Consider the following 17,699-nt stretch of genomic DNA (forward strand, 5'->3'; position numbering starts at 1 on the left):
TGGAAATGTGACAAGAATTTAACCCTCAGGCCTCCCTATGAGTCTCTTTGTGGGTACGTCTATTCTGTATTGGTCTTTAAAGCGTGGCTATCGTCACAGAAATGGAGCAGGTACATCTGTTAAACTCATTTGCCTACAACACATACAAGATGGCTGCCGTAGGATGTTTGATGGTGTTGTCATGGAAATGAGTAGTAGAAAAGATAATCTGTTTCCATGGCAAAAGTGTCACTTGGCTGAACATACAGTAGCAGTGGCACTTGTGTTCAACACTCACTAACAGTGTCATGCTCTGCCCACACATGCAACGCTTTTGATTTAAAAGAAACATTTTTGAAATTCAGCAGTAGTCAGTTATTTTAGGTTTACTCTCCAGCAGAGACCTGACTGAGCTCTCAAATGGATGGTTAACATATATTTTTATACTGTGCTGTGCTTAAAGATGATATGAAATGGGAAAAATATTTTTAACCCTGTTAGATCACATCCCAGGACATTTTGTGCATTCATTTAATAAAATAGGCTGAACCAAAAAAAAATCACAATAATCGATTTCTTCTAATTCTTACATCAAAACCAATCATGTTTTCTACCTGTAATATAAAATATGATGTGTATTCATGTGAGCCAGTACCAACCAGTTTCAACTAATAATATCACAGCATCCACACATCCATCAGTCTGCAACCCTTAGCTGCACAGAGCTCCTTAGCTAGCAGCAGCATGGTGCACCAGTGTGTCTGTAGCCCCTTTTACACCACCTGTTCAAGGCAGGAATATGCTGTCTCGCCGCTCTTTATTTAGGGCAGTGGTTCCCAGCTGGTTCATTCAGGGTCCAGATTGGTCCTCAGTCATAAGTTCGAGGTCCCACAGTTTATTAAATTCAGCGTCATACTTGTGTTTTGCCATGTTGTCGGGCTAGTTTGCTTTCTCTGTCAAGTAGCTGTCTGTTAGTCACTCTCTCTGCAGCAGGACACAGCACTCCAGAATAAAAGCTCTGTGCTGGAAATTTACTGTACTTAAAAATGAAGTGTGTTTTTTACAAACCTGACACGATTGCGATTTACTTGCGGTCCATTCAGAGTGAGCCCACGACCCACTTTTGGACAGTTGAGAACCACTGATTTTAGGTACAATCACAGAATGGGGGACAGAGTTGCCTCTGAGCCCATAAAAGAGGTAGTAACACTGCTGAAACAACATGGGATCATGGGTGGCATGGGTGTGACTTTTTGACGACGTGTTATGCTTGTGACCTACCGCAGGAGATTTAAAAAGTAGCAAGTAGCAGGTAGCAGCTAACTCAAAGAAGAAGAACAGCTGCCGAAAATGTCTGCAAAATGGGAAAACGATGAGCTCTGAGAGCTCCTTAAGCCCTTTTCACACAGAGCGCACAAAGCGCAGACCTCCACCGATGAACTCATTCATTGTGTATGTGCTACCGCGGTGCAAGAGCGCACTGCCGCCGAGCTGAGCGGTGCGCGAGAGGGCGCATGCCGCGGCGTCTGCGTGCCGCCAGCCTGCGCTCGAATTGAAAAATTTTTAATTTCACCGCAACACGCTGTGACGACACCTCGGCGCGTCCAATAGCAGAGAAGACCCTGAAGTAGACCCGGAAGCGGTCACCATGGAGCTGTAGCTCCTGAACGAGCCTGTACTCCCCCAAATCCTGTCTTGCGCGCCTTGCTCTCTGCTTGCTTTGTGCCCTACCCCGCGGTGGGCATCGCAAAAATCGCACTCTGTGTGAAAGAGGCTTTACCCTCCAAGCAGAGGACAAGATCAGCCACCATATAACATAGAGGGTTTATTAATGTTATTGCTATTGTTAATAGTTACTATTACTATTGTTTCTTACGTTAAGTAAGCACTGCCGATACATGTGTCATATGTCACTCTAGAGGCCGATGCGCTTGTGTTACATGTCACGTCCGTCAAGCCTCTTTTGATTCTGCGATGTCGGAATCGAGTCAAAAATTACACACAGGAGTGGAATGGTGCCGCGCAGGGGCGGAAATCTCGGGGGGGACAGGGGGGACATGACTCCCCCTTCAGTAAAGCTGTCCCCCCCTAGAATCATTTGAGACACAATTAATAATTTTTGAACAATGCAGTAGTATTTATTGAAAGCACAATGTAAGCGGTGCTCATTATAATCGCGCAATAATGTGCTATTTAAATCTTAAAAGATTTCCATTCCTAGTAGTGGTATATCCCACACTCTTTCCAATGGGCAGCAGTAGCAGCGTGTGGCTGGACCCGCTGTCCACATCGCGCATCGCAGGGTAAGATGTTCACTCACACAGACACAGTTTAACTTACACAAGTTACAACACATCCCATTTACTGTTACAACAAGCCCCAGGCCCAGGCTGATAATATAAACTGTCTGCAACATTTCTCCTGCATTGTTCAAAAGCCTACTCAATTACGAGTGCTNATTATTCTCTAAAATTTTACTGTTTATTGTCCCCCCCCCAACTATGAAATGGGATTTTCGGCCCTGGTGTCGCGGTCATTTACTGTGGTCATGGGTAGTGGGCTAGACTTTACTCACCAGAGGAAAGTTTTATCTGTGACAGCTCCAGGCATTTTACAGTGCACTAACGTTACACAGAGTAACGATGGGCTTCGACCCTCTCTCTGACTGATGGTACTATCCCATCAGTGTTACACTGCCGCCCACTTTTCAATCATAAGACCTTTGTTTTCATTTCCAAAACAATGAGGTTCTAATTTGTTCATTCATTTTATCTTATTCATTTATTCATTGATTCATTCATCTCTCTCTTGTCCTCCTGATCTAACGATGATGGAAGTGTGTGTGGAGCCAGCAGTCCCTTCGAAACTCTAAGCCCACACACTTTTAGCAGTCCAATCGAATGCATAGGATTTAATTTAAATCCCTCTTGTAACTGTGAACCAATCAAATATTTCAGTGCATTTGGAAATACGTCACAGCACAGAAGCTAAAGACGCTCTAACTTCTGTTTCTCTGGGACTTAAATGCTCACATAACACCTTTAGGTGTAATACAGCAGGGGCTATGTACACACACTGAGAGTTGCATTTCAGCAACTATCTCAAGTTGATGTTTAATTAATGTCACAAATCCCATGCTCAAATCCAAACCAAACTAGTTGTCAAATCCCTTGCATCCGCAATCCACAGACACAGCATGTGGTGTTTTAACATGGGGCTTTAATTTACAGTATTACTTAACGCTCTGTATAAAATGAGGGATTAATCCACAAGGCTTTACAATAGCAGTGATTGAACTTCCGATCTGTGGTGTGCTCTCTGTGTGTGTGTGTGTGTGTGTGTGTGTGTGTGTGCGCGTGCTACAGGGAGCTGGAGCTGTCATCTGTGTCTGAGACAACTGAAGGAGAAGGCCTCAGCCTACATCACCCTCACTTAATCTGCGGAGCTGCGCCTCATCCTCATGGCCCTTCATCCTCTCCCCAACCACCTCTTTGTCTCCCCTCTCTGTGCCTCAGCTGCCCCCCCGCCCTCCTCCTACTCGCCACCACCACGTCCTCTACAATCCGTCCCAGTGACCTTTGACATGACTGAGCACACAGCACCCACAGCACTGCACCCATTCTTGAACGTCTCTCCAGCGGCAAGCCAACCTCCGTCCTTTTGTGTCACTTACACATTCCCTGATGCTTGACCTGTACCCCCCCCTTTTCCTGCTCTGTCTCAACAGAGGAATTCATCAGCTGGCAATAAGTTTGCTAGCGAGACACACACTCCAACCTGCCAAGGGCACTTCAGAGGCATACTACTCCACAGGAACCCTCTTAAGGGCCCTCGGAAGAGCCCTAATGATCTTCAGCTGCAACTCAGTCAAGTAGTGAGTGAGAATTAATAAGATGGATAGGTGTTAGGCCGAGGACAGGGCTTGAAAGACCCTGGATAACCATGGAGCAGTAGGTCTCAGTGTTAGCCAACTGTGAAATATACACCTAACCAAAATTTCTTTTACTCCCTCTGTCCTGAGACGATGCCGAGATGTTGAACTCTGCTCCGCTATTTGTCTGCAGGGCTCGCTGCCCTGTGCAGTTTCAAAGGGGAGTGACTTGTACAGAATTCAGACTCTATCGACACTCTTCAGACTCCCCTCTCTGGCAAACAATGAGCATCTATTTGGTCAGGAACTCAGACCATCTTTGACCTCACCGCGTCCTCTCTCCTTGCATGGGGTTTCCACAAACTAATGATGCATTTTGGGATTGACACTGACGGTTTTAGTGTTGGGATGTGATCCTCGGATGAGAGGGGAGATGGATTTTTCTCTAATCAGCTATCTCTGATCAAACAGTGTATTTAAAAATGACAATTTAGGCTTAGCATCTCTCACAAATCCTTTACCTGACCTTTAATCACCCTTCCCTTCTATGAAACAATGACTGTGAAGCCAATGTGGGACTGAAACGCTCCTGGTGCTTGGTGTGTATTATCTGTGTGTTAAGAATGTAGGATTGATGTGTGGACAATGCAGAACTTTGTCAGGCCAACGCAGAGGCCTAAAAACGTCTTTTTTTATGATTCCTTTTTTATTTTATTTGTTTTTTTTCATTTGCATGTTGTTATTTCAATTGTTTTTAAAGACTTTTAATTGAAATTGAAAAGAAAGCACACTTAATTCGCAATAATGTGTTTGTGATATGAACTATTTTGGCCAAACTGGGTGTGTTTTAAACTCTGTGTGTGCCTGTGTGTCTGTCTGTGTGAGTTTTTCTGAGCACTACAGTAATTGTAGCCAGCTCCATGCCAGGTGGTATCTGTGAGAGGATTTGAGTAGCACGAAAGTAATGTGGATGTATAAGAAAAGTCAGCATTTTCCTGTTTAAGCATTTAGAGGTGGGACAAAACATTGTTTTGCAAGTCACAAGCCTCAAGTCTTGGCACTGAACTCCTAAGTCAAGTCCAACAAGTGTTTATAAAGACATAGTTTGACATTTTGGACAGTAGATAGGCTAGTTGCTAGTTGTGGAGACTGTTTCTTGGAAGTAACTCCAGGAAGTCACTGTGCCCACCAAGAAATAACCCCTAGGGCCCATGGAGGTGAACTGACCTTTGAATCCAATTTTCGTAGTGGCCAAACAATTGTACTGCAAATTCCAGGGTCTGTCACGTAATGCCATTGAGCCCAAACATACTTTTTCCACTGACTTTCATTGGGAAAGAGACAACTGTAAATCTGTTGATACATTTTTCTGAGCATCACAACCCCCGCAAAATACCTACAACTTGTTCCACTACCAGGAATTAATAACATTTGGAAAGTCTGGAAGAGCTAGATGAAATCATTTTATCCCCTTTCAAGTTAGCAGACCAATAATCCAGAAGTAACCAGCTTGGCTAGCAGAAGTCTCTAGTGTGCTTGCTCTATGGGCCCTGCGATGCAGAAGCTGCGCCGATCATGTGGCTAATTTCATACTGTGGAGATAGAGCTTTTTGGCTTCATGCACTACTGAGCAACATTAGTAGGAATGAACAGGATCCCACCTACAACACTGTATCCGTGTCTCTTAATACATCCATGATAATTGTAAGCCTAAAGGCCAAAACACACTAGTGGCAAATGCTACGCGCCAAAAAATACTATTAAATAATATTAATATTATTTAGATTTATATTAGAATATTATTTTCACTGTACAACCCCACACTCGCAGCGGCACGTTAGCGCTCCACTGTCTTATTTCCAGCCTGACCGCCCCTGGAATTAAATGCATTTTTCCCTCACTCACTCTCTGCTTGTACACACCAGCTCCCATAGCAGCTCTTTTTCTCTGCTCCTGTGGCACCTCGACTCCTCTCCTCACCTTTGATGCAAAGAGAACTCTGTAGCTGTTGCTGTCTCGTGTGTGACGAATGTCCCAAGCTAAACAACCCACAATCTCGTCATTATAAAGACAACGGCCAAAAAGATATTTCCTGGCAAGTCACAGCTCTGGAGATGAGAAATCAAATTTAGTTAGGTGCTGTCCACACATGATTTTAAGCTGGAGGAAGTACAGATCTTTCAATAAATGTAGTAGCACGCTGCAGCAATGCCGGTGTGTTTTCAGCAATAGTCGTTGCTTTTACTCTTTGGTCTCTGCACAGATTAAACAAATGAGATACCAACATTAGAAGTGCTGGTAGGTGGATTTTGTTACCTTTGGTCAGAGCCTGGCTAACTGTTTTCCCCACTTCCAATCTAAATGCTAAGCCATGCTAAATGTCTCCTGCTTCATATTCAGCAGAAAGATATAACAGTGGTATTAATCTTCTCATGACTCTTGGCAATATAGCAAATACGCTGGTTTCCCAAAGTGTCAAACTATCCCTTAACTTCAGAAATCCTAAACATGGAAAGTCATGATCTTCTTGCCAAATGCAATTCCTTTTAAAACCATTAACTTCGAATTTTCATTTATAGCTATGCATGGCAATTTTATGCATCTTTCACCCCTTGTTCGCAACTGACTAATTTTACTGCATAACATTTAGGACAACAAATCCTGGGTAAATATCACCACAACACACTGACTGTGTCCAGGGTCATTGATTTCATGTTAGAAGAGAGGCTAAGCTCTTTGTTACTAGCTTAAAGCAGCACTCCACCCAAAACATGGCCTTTTAGGATCAAATGCTCAACATTTTTTGCCTTGAGCGGCGGGTTTTAACAAACACTAAACCACTCCAGTAACCTAATCCACTTCTCCACTGAATATTTAGATCCAAACTGTTGTAGTATCCCCAAAAAATGGCTAAATACACTGCTTCTGTTTGACACTGTCTAACATGTGCACGCTCAAGCCAAAATACAGAAGCTGTAGCTTTAATAAGCAACATCATTTTTGATCTTTGGGCTTGACGAAGGTACCAAAAGGCTAAAGTGTAAGTGAAGTCATTGGTGTTAAAGTCAAAATCACATGGCAAGTTGAATTAGCATGATGTAGCTTGCGTGCTGCGTTTCCCACCAAATAAAAAGCAAGTTGGTTTGTTTCTCCTTTGTGTCCTGCAAAACATGAGGTTTTGTGAAAGTCAAACTTGTAAAATGATGTTGTTTAAAAAAAATTGTTATCTGCCAGTCTGCTCTGCACGTAAGAGTCCTGTAATCAGCGCTTGAAGACCAGGCTGAAATGTTAAGGCTGAGTTGGTCATAATGGGACTAATCAAGTCAGCCAGTCAGCATGTGTATTTGTGAGCTTGCACTGAGGAAAAATCTCTTTTTTCTTTGAACCCAAAGGCCCATTATGTTTTCCTCAACCAGTTTAGCTGGACCTCTTAAGGCAACTGTAATAGGCACACTACAAGATAGCTAGCTGAAGTGCAAGTGCTGATTTAGGAGGATGTTTTCAACATTTCTGCATTGTTATGATAGTATAGAGAAGGCATCTATCCAATGATGTGTGAGCTTTAAGCTTGGAGACAATAGCTGTAAATAGAGGATTGAATCAAGGGCAACAACTTGCCATTTCATACAGTATTTCATATTCTTGTGTACATATCAAAGCCTGAAAACAGGTCAAATTCAGTTTTGGTTTGAATGACCATCTCATTTTAATGCTGCATCATGTCTCTAAATGGGAACTCGCAAGATCAGACGGCTTGTGAGAATGAAGCTGAGCTGTAATTGTGTTCGCCATCTGATAAAGAACGACATTAGGTGCAAATACTGTGCTACCCCTTGATTCAATGTGACTCCACTGATGCATGAATGACACCTGAAATGTTTCTGATTTCATATTTTGATAATGTCAGTATTGCTTTTTTTCAAACGATGATGAGAAATAACCTTTAACTTATGTTCATTTCCTGTTTGTTCCTTGGTTGGTTTTGTGTCTTTTCACATTTTGCACAGCGTGGCTGCATTTGCTCCCCAAGTCTGTTTATGCCTCTGAGTGTATATGTGTGTGTCTGTATATGAGTGTGTGTGTGTGTGTGTGTGTGTGTGTATAACCACTTATGATTACTGGAAGGTCAGAGAAAAGCAAACTGAACCAAAATAGTGAATTATTGTTATTCTGCAGACGTTTTCTTCTCAGTGGAACCACTTGCATGGCACAGCACTGCTACAGGATTGTATTGCTGAGTACAGATGACAGCGACAGTGTACTTGAGCGTACACACTTCACACAAGGCACTTAGATAACGAAGTGAGGTGTTTCATTTATATGGTGTGTTAAATCAGTGTTATATGCCAACAAAACCAGTAGTATCCAATCAAAAAGTGTTTATTTCCATTAACCAATCAGAGCTAACGACTAGGTTTGAAGTGTGTTTGAGTGAAAATATTTAGAAATGGATTCTGAGGATGATCGATAATCGAGATGTCTGTGTGGCGGATGGGCGGTGGTGATGATGATGTCTACGGTGACTGAAAAGCCTTTACATTGGGAGCTTTCCTGGCACTTAATAGGAGAAGAATGGTGGAGTCAAACAAATTTTGATTGTACTATCTGGGGAGGGTGGGGAAGCCATGTTGGGGTTTTGGAAGGGTGGGTATTGGTGTGATTATTTAATGAAGCTTGAGCCTTTCTTTGTACAAATGGACAAACCAAGGTGGTGGTGACGATGGGGGTTCGGGGGTCAAACAAACCTGAAAACCAGGAACCTTCAGGCCTCAAGTTGACGCCATTACCCCCATCTCCCCACGTTTTAGGCTGTCGGGGTGGCTCGGCAAGAGGGTGGAGACTTTGGGCCACGCTAGGCCTCTCTTGTAAATTGTCGTTCTGTGATCTTGCTTGCACTTTTTTTTTTTCATTTCCCAAAAATAAGAAACTAATTGTAAGTATGTATGTGTGTGAGTGCGGGTGCACTTTTTATTTTTAATCTTTACATTTTTTCAACGTGATTGTCAGTTGTAAACAACACTGGATAAAGATGAGTTTTTAATTTGTATTTTTTACCTTGAGAGGAAGATGAAATCTTCTTGGACATTTTTTAACCCCCGCTCCCTCCCCCTCTTTTCCTCCCCCGACTCCCCCCCCCCCCCTCCTCTTTCTCTCTCTTTCTCTGTCTGGTACCTGGGAATGCTTTGAAATGTGGACTGTGACCGCATTGCTGTCATCACTGCTGTCAGTCATTCTCTGTGAATTCATCCGACTTTCTCAATTTACCCAGTTTTTTCTCTCTTCCCTCAGCTCATTTTTTTCCATTAAAAAGATGAGATTGAAAAATGACCTCTACCTTTGTGTTGTCATTGCGTGTGCGTGTTTGTGTGTTTGTGTGTGTGCATTTATTTGCTCTAGTTGCTGTGGTGTAAATCACTGAATATTTGTGTGTTTTTGGGCAGTAGTCAGCCTGTCTGTCTGCTCGTCTGGTTGTCTGTATTGTTGCCAACTAGAGCAGCCTACTAGTCCTTTCTTTTCAGGTAGGGAGGACTTTCTAGCCCACACTATTCTTTCCTCACATGCAGTTATACTTGTGGGCTGAGAGCTGAGGCCAACACCAACCATTTCTTCCTCTTTTCACTGTACCGATAACAATCTTTCAAAGCAGAGTGTTCAAAGTCAGCTTTCAAACCCGAATGACTAATTATCATTTCCAATTTAAACACACTTTGTGGCTTAAACACATTCAACAGAACCCCTCATTTTTTCCTTTTTTGCAGCGCACTCCAGAAATATTCTAACCTTTTCATTTGTTTGAAAAAGGAACAAATTGGCTTTGAATTGTCAAAAGATTAAGGGACGGTATTGTTTTGTTTCTAGCTGGCCTGAAAAACTGGAAATGGGGGACAAAAGAGCCCCATTGTCCGCGATTGTTTCCAAACAACACTGCAGAAGAGAATACACTTTGCTATTCAGGGCAGGTACAGTTTTGCTATTTGTGATGTATTCCTGGAGAAGAGACATTCATCATAGCTGCTGTGTTGGCCAGACCTGGCTGAGCAACAGCAGCAGGGTGAAGTCAAGCTGATCAACAATTCCATTTTTTTCCCTTCCCTGCTTCCTTCCAGAAGCCAGAAAACCGAAAACTAGTGCACACTTGGTTCCTTGGGGGAATATAGGTATTTTTAACAATATACTTCGCAAAAACCAATTCCTCCATCCATCCTTTGGCAGAGCTCCAACCTTATCCAAAATCCTGCACTACACCCCCAACCCCCGCCATCCTGTGCATACAGAAACCCACACACAAACGCCAGTGTGTGCCACACACACTTAGACATGCGTGCACACAAACATGCACTTTCACACACGCACGTACTGTACAGTATGCACGTGCACACACAGCCTAGAGCCCCCATCTTCTTATGAGCTTCATTACTCTGACCCCAGTCTCCCTTTCATATCTCTGAGGATGTTTATATGCAGTGTGTGCGTATGTGTGTGTGTGTAAGTGTATGTGTGTGTTTTCCATTCAATACCCAATAGAATATATGTATGTATATTTATTTAGGCCCAGAGTAAGCACAAGTGTGTTTATGTGTGTGTTTGTGTGCATGTGCAAGGATGTGTATACTGTATGTCAATGTGTGAATACTGTACTATGTGTGTGTGTGTGTGTGTGTGTGTGTGTGTCTGTGTCTGTGTCTGTGTGTGTCTGTGCATGTGTGTGTATGACTTCCCAGCCAATTACCACATCTCCCAGACAGACTGAGACTGCCTAGGCCCTGCCAGCCAATCAGAGAGGGGCTGCGCACTGCCGGGCCGGAGGTGGTTGCTATGGTAACCAGGAGGCCTGTTTGCATGGTGGCTGATGGAAGAGTGATGGATTACAGTAATGGGATGGAGGGAGGGAAGGAGGGAGTGCGATAGGGAAGAAGGGAGGAAGAAAGATGGAGGGAGGTATGGAAAGAGGTGAGGATGGGAGGAAGAGAAAGAGAGAAGGAAGGAGAGAATAGGGGGGGGGGAAGGGGCAAGAGGAGATGAGGAGGAGGAGGGAGGGAGGGAGACAGACTCATACATAAAGATATTGGAAATGTATGAATGCATCTGAAATGAAGCGACTTAAAAAGATGAAAAAAGAATGAGAGAAAATGATAAAGAGGGAGTGGGGGAGGAGTGGGGGTGGTGGTGGGGTATTGGGAAATGGGGTTGGGGGTGTTGGGGGGGGGATCTGTAGTGTGTGATTGAATTCCTCTCTTTCCTTCTTCTGGCTGGGATGAGATGTGTGTCTGGCCATCTGTCCTTGGAGCAGACAGAGAGGTATATGTGTGGAGAGATGCAGTCTCACCTTTTTGCCTCCTCAGCAGCACTGCAGTCAGACGACAAGAACTACTCCCAGAGTCTGAAACTAAAATGTGAAGGCCAAGATAATGCACTTCAGTAAGTCATATGGAATCTCACAACTCTGCATGTTTTGCCAAATGCTACCTGATAAATTTTGCACTGCTGGTGAAAATCTTTATGTGAGAATTCACAAACCAGCGTTAAACCAAATTACAGTTGCCTTTTCACCTGTGAGACTCCATTTCATACAAAATTTTTTGATTGCGGCAGCCAGATGAGGCCACTGAAAACCTTGGGGTGGCGCGCCAAAATCAAAAGCCATAACTAAATTTCAGGAACAACATTCTCAGTCTGGACTCGGTGCTGCCACAAACACTTTCCAGAAATTAAAATCAGGGCCAATCAGGGAGCCACACTGTAGCTGACAACACAAGCAGCCAGTCAGGCACTGTGCTGTAGTTGATGGCGTAAAACACAGGCTGCAGCTCGCAGAACAGTAATGGCGGCTCCTGAAGCAACAAGCGCTAACTCTAATGTTAGTAGAGTAAACACAGCAATAATTGAAGTCATTGCAGAAACAGAGTCAGTAACAACAAGAATATGCACTTGTGCATTTTCTCAGAGGAAAAGATGCTTTCGCCGTTCTTCTGACTGCATTTGGCAAAAGCTAATGAAAACTATGTCAATATAAAGAGTTAAGAAATCACATACTGATATACTTTGGCTTCTTATATCATCTGATGTGCATGCATACCAGTAAAGTTCAGACTTTGAGATCGACCACAATCCTATTTCAATGTGTCATGCATCTGTAAATACATGTGTTAGGCAGCCATTGTTCTTCAAATAGGCTGGTTGCCTTTTTCCTTAAATACACAGCTTTAATTTGAAGGAGTGCATCAATGGTGAAACAAAATATTCACTGGAAACTTTCCTTCTCAGGTTTAAGGGAGACTCGTGGGTCCCCATAGAACCTATATTCATGCAGATATCTTGAGGACCCCTCTCAAAATGTCTCCGCCAGTTGTTCCCTCCCTAAAACTTGCCTAATTTTGCAGCATTATTTGGCTTCCCTTGCAACAAGCTATGCCAATATGGTTAGTACGAATGAATGTCTTAGGTTGTCTGGTTTCAAGAGACACCACTACCTTTGCACTTAAAAAATGAGCATGCCACAGCCTCTTAAAGACAACAGTGTAAGCCTCCAATTATGTTCGCCAGAGGGGCCAGTTGGGGGTGCAGCATTTGTATTAGTGGGGCCATGGCCCCTCCTCGCCCATCCTTGGAGGTGCCACTGGTTTGACATTTAACCCTTGTGCTTTGCTGACATTGGCTTTACTTCCGTCAGACCCCATTGCTGTATGTGTAAAAATAATAATAGTAATGGAAAGCAGCATTTTTTAACCTGTTTTTAAAATAAACTTTTTTCTGACCTTATTTAAACCCAATAGATAGAAAAAATTTAAATAGTAACGCTTCACTTTGCAGGAGACAAAATATAGAAATGTAAAGTATTGTTTTCACATTAAATCAGGACACGTTTAAGTCTCTATATGTCTGAACATGAACATGAACAAACATATATTTTAGTTTTGTTTGCCAAATAATATGTCAGAGACAACGATATGTACCTGATGGAGGTCTAACTCTCTATCGGACCTCTTAACAGAAATCCAAATAGACCTACTATAGTCAGGACTCAGAAGCACAATGCTGTGTAGAACATACTGTCAACAAAAAGCAAAGATATAGGCTACAGTAGAGCAATATGAAGATTAATGTAATTTAACCATTTTACAGGCAAGGTCTCGGAGACCCCAGATGGGACTACTGAAACATACTATAAGCAGTTTTCTTAAAATGAGGAAACTCATGGAGTGTCAAGCTAATACAGCAGTGTTGAACAGTTTTTTTGTGCTGTTAAAGACGGAAACAGACCATTAGGGTAAATGTGAATAACAAATGTGCTTTTGTTCACGTCCTGTGGCAAATTAAAAGGCTGATTAACAAATTCACCCAATAACAATAATCTTCACTATCCACACTGGATCTATATAACCACAGGGCCCAGAGGCAATTAACAATTAAAGTGGTTAATTCACAGTTAATCAATCAGGTGACCAGGATCCGAGCACATCAGTCACATGGTCTCCTGGACTGGTAGCTACTGGAAGAAACTTGCATCTTAGAAAACTGCTCACATGTGCCTGATGTTTGCCTCCTGGTCTGTCGTCTCTCACACCTTCAGTTTCCCTGTTAGAACCACAGGGAATGTTCCCTCTCATTGACAGACAGCCACTGAGGATGCTTTTGAGTCAAGGATTAGACTAAATGTGTGTCTGGGGAGCCCAGCTCCCTGTGATCTTTTCAAGCGACAAAGCGCTAGTCAAGTCAATTAAAGATGCAGTCCACTCAAATTAACTTCTGGGCCAAATCAAAAACATAAAAGGCGTTACTAAAATCCCTCATAGTGGCGGTTTAAAACGTCCTCTTGTCATTCAGAGTGTCATCTTTAATGATTATCTGCCACAATCCTCATTTTGAAGGTGCTTTACGGCTTTGAGGCCATCTATTGAGACAAAAGTGTAATTTACTTGTTTTGAGTGTTGATAACACAGCCTATCAGTGACTGGATCATCAGTTTGCAGAATGAGTGTTTTCCAGGTGGATGAACACTTGAATAATCTGCAATGGAATAATGTTCAAAAGAAGGAGCGGACTTCAAAAGGTGAACTTGAAATCATAATTCAACACTGCAACCTAGAGGCAGACTCTGGCAACAGCATCTGCCTTTAACCCAGTGCAAATAACAACAGCGATACCTTATTTACCTGTGCAACATTGGTCAGCCGGTCACACAGAGGGAGAAGATGAATTCAGTAATTTATAATTAAATCAAAATTCTTGAGAGAGAAAATAAATGAAGAAATGTAAAGAAACACAGCTGAATTGCAGGACATAAATAAAGAATACAATGTTCACTGTTTTCTGTGATTTTGTATGCAGCTTATTTGAGATGCTTATTTGATTTGATATTTTGAATGTGCATTCTTTCAAAAGCATTAAGTCTCATTAATCAAATGCCTTAATACTGTCTGAGTCCTCAGCTTGACTGCATTTTCTTCCCTCTCTGGATGTTTACACTATTTACATCTGAAATTAGATAGAAAGCCAAATACTATGGACCATTAATTACTACATTAATTTGTTTCCTTTAATAAAAAAGCAATTACCCTGAGCAAACACAGTCACAACATTGTGTACCGCCATTTACTGTCTTGCAGTCATGTAGTGTGAGATTTACACTGATTGGTAAAAGTGAAAAATGAACGTCAGCAGAGTAATGGGAAAATACAAGGCTGATTAAATAAAGCCCCACTCTCTTTATCTTATCCCTAATGTTCTGTGTGTTTTCTCTGGCATCAACCAGCCTCTGTGGCTTTATTCCAGTTCAATATTATTCAACCTTCAGCGGGCCACTTTTGATCCAAAACAATTTTAAGGATCGACGGTAACTTTGGAAATCACATTAAAATTCATTGATGCCTGCAGGGAAACCCATTGTCAGATTTTCACCCATTTTGGGGTGTTTAGAGGCAGGAGGCAGCCACAGCGCAGCATTTAGTATCAAAAGTAAATGTATCTTCAGAGAAAGAGGTACCTGAAAGCCACACCTGAATAAAAGTACAGCAGATCTGTACATCTCACCAGAAAATGTCACCTGTTAGAATATTAGTAAAAGTCTTAGAGTGAAAAAACAAGTAAATGCTGTTTGCTTTTTGGTCTTAAAGGATTTAAAGAACAAAATCCAGTTTCTCTTCCCTCCCACCCCTCCATTCATCCGTCCCTTCCTTCCTCATTCCTTCCCTATTTTGTAGTGAGTAAGATGCTCAGAGTAAATGTGTTGAAGTAAAAGCATACCTTGTATTTAGGAAATGTAATGTCGACGGAGTAAAAGTGAAAGTTGACAGACGTATATATAAACTCAAGTAAAGGACAGATACTCCCCAAAAAGATACCAAACCCCTGCTCCCCCAAGTCCATACAATTTAATCCGTGTATACTTCTAAGTTCATATTATTCACCCCCACAAAACCGAGGGTAGTTCATTGAACATCACAATTAAATTCATGAATGACTCATAATTCATCAACAAATCGTCGAAATGATGACGTCAACAATTTGCTTGGAAAACATGCTTTTGATAAATGTGTTACAGTTTCAGTTTGGGGAAAGAAGGGCCCAAATGCAGATGAACAGACAGGTTGAAGCGAGCTTTAATGAAGCTGGTTAAAAACATCCAGAACTGGGAGGCAACTCAAAGTCCAAAGAAAACAGAACAAAAAAAAACAAACTAAAAAGCAACCTGGGAAAACACGATGAACAGGAAGGGATGCCGGATGAACGCAGGAGTAACACAGACAATGTGGACGAAGGGAAACAGACAGGTATATATACAGAAAAAACGAATCACCAGGACGAGACACAGCTGGAGGAGGAAGACATGGGCAAAAGGAGGGAAACAGGGATTGGCTGACAACGAGGGTGGAGCAGACAAGGCTAAACACAGAACAGGTGTGAAGGGAAGACTCAGGGAACAGGCAAGAGTTGACGAGACAGGTGTGACAGAAAACAGGCGGGAAAACACACAAAGGCAGGAAGTAAAACCTGACATGACACATGAGGAGAGAACCTACAAAATAAGACAGGAAGCAGATTAAACATGATTGAATAGAATGAAACAAGGAACGAAAACAGAAAAGTCCAAAACATAGTCCATAAGATAACAGGATATGAAACCAAAACCCAGGATCATGATGAAATGAGTAACTACAAAATAAAATTGACACCACAATGTGCGTCCCATTTTCAGATTTCCTCTGATTTTATATGTTAACTGCTCCTTTTCTTTTCTTTTACTTGTTCCACCAGGCCCCTCCAGTTCTCTGCACTCGGGCTTCGTTTCTAAAGCCAGTTTTAGTTCAGAGTTTCAGAGCAGTTATCCTCAATATTCTAAGGAAGGCTATTTATCTTCAAATCCAACCATCCACTCTGGCATTTTTCTAACAGAATGAACTCTTGACTAATTTTTCGGCCAATTTCTGAAACATTTTGAACCTGTTGAACAGGTGTTACAAAATATCTCATCTGGAATTTCCATGCATATTCTCACCAGAACTGAGATGCTGTTGTCTCTCGCGATGATAGACTTATATTTTCCCATTCAATACTGGATGGTGCTAAGTCGAGTTCTTCTTGCCATCTTATTTTTTCCGTCAGTTCTTCTGGTTTATTGTCATCTTGCAGGATATTATATATCACTGAAATCTGATGCTTAACACCAACAAAGTATTATTACTTTGTTATGTTACAACACTGAAATGTTTGTACAAAAATGGCCCCTGTGAGTTATTGTTTTATAGTACATCATGAGATCATTATTACTCATTCAGTAATGTGTAACCAGCATTGTACCGTTGTAGCTGCTTAAGGTGGAGCTAGTTGTCACTATTACTGCAACTACTGACTGCTTGCTGTCTTGATGAATCAACTGTCTGCATGGTTTGTAAAAATTCAGAAGTGGTAAGAAATGTGGTAAGAAATGTCACAGTAAAAGTTTACAACAATTACCCAGAAACCAAAGTAACATCTTCACAATGCTTGTTTTGTCCAAACAATGTTACACACATGAAAATTATATAAGATCAATGGAAATACATTCTGTCCTTGAAAAATAGGATTATCAGTGGGGTTACTGATAAATATTAAGAGATTTATCAACATAAAATAAAGTTGAAATGAACAGACTTTGCTGCTTTGTATCTGAGAAAAAATGGGGATTCAATTTTCAGTTTTGAAAAGTTGGTTGTGACACTGAATGTTTTGTGTTTGTGGTCATTTATATATCTGCTGTATATTTCTGTATCCACTTGAAGTGAATATTGTATTTTGTGAGACCAATCAAAAAAGATATTTTCGTACAACTGACAAGCAATTAGCAATACTTTATTAGGTACACCTGTTGTTACAGCCATTTATCTGTTAACACAAATATTCAGCCAATCACATGGTAGCAACTCAATGCATTTAGACATGTAGACGTGGTCAAGACGACCTGCTGAAGTTAAAACTGAGCATCAGAATGAGGAAGAAAGGTGATTTAAATGACTTTGAACATGGCATGGTTGTTGGTGCCAGACGGGCTGATCTGTCAGAAACTGCTGATCTACTGGGATTTTCACACACAACCATCTCTAGGGTTTACAGAGGATGGTCTTAAAAAGAGAAAATATCCAGTGAGCAGCAGTTCTCTGGGTGAAAAAGCCTCGTTGATGCCAGAGGTCAGAGGTCAGAGGAGAATGGCCAGACTGGTTCAAGATGATAGAAAGGCAACAGTAACTCAAATAACCACTGGTTCCATCCAAGGTCTGCAGAAGACCATCTCTGAACCAACAACACGTCCAGCCTTGAAGCAGATGGGCTACAGCAGCAGAAGACCACACCAGGTGCCACTCCTGTCAGCTAA

At 41.9% G+C, this 17,699-nt stretch overlaps 1 protein-coding gene across 1 annotated transcript in view; it reads left to right on the forward strand.

Moving 5' to 3' along the window:
* The window catches only part of dpf1 (double PHD fingers 1), a 52,977-nt gene extending 49,428 nt beyond the window's left edge, over positions 1–3,549 (forward strand). The window contains exon 12 of the mRNA XM_050071415.1: positions 3,345–3,549. Within this exon, the coding sequence (XP_049927372.1) occupies positions 3,345–3,415 (71 nt within the window). The 3' untranslated portion in view covers positions 3,416–3,549. The remainder of the gene's footprint in view (positions 1–3,344) is intronic.
* The last annotated feature ends 14,150 nt before the right edge of the window (positions 3,550–17,699 follow it).

The sequence above is a fragment of the Epinephelus moara genome, chromosome 2, assembly GCF_006386435.1.
Source record: "Epinephelus moara isolate mb chromosome 2, YSFRI_EMoa_1.0, whole genome shotgun sequence".
Lineage (NCBI taxonomy): Eukaryota > Metazoa > Chordata > Actinopteri > Perciformes > Serranidae > Epinephelus > Epinephelus moara.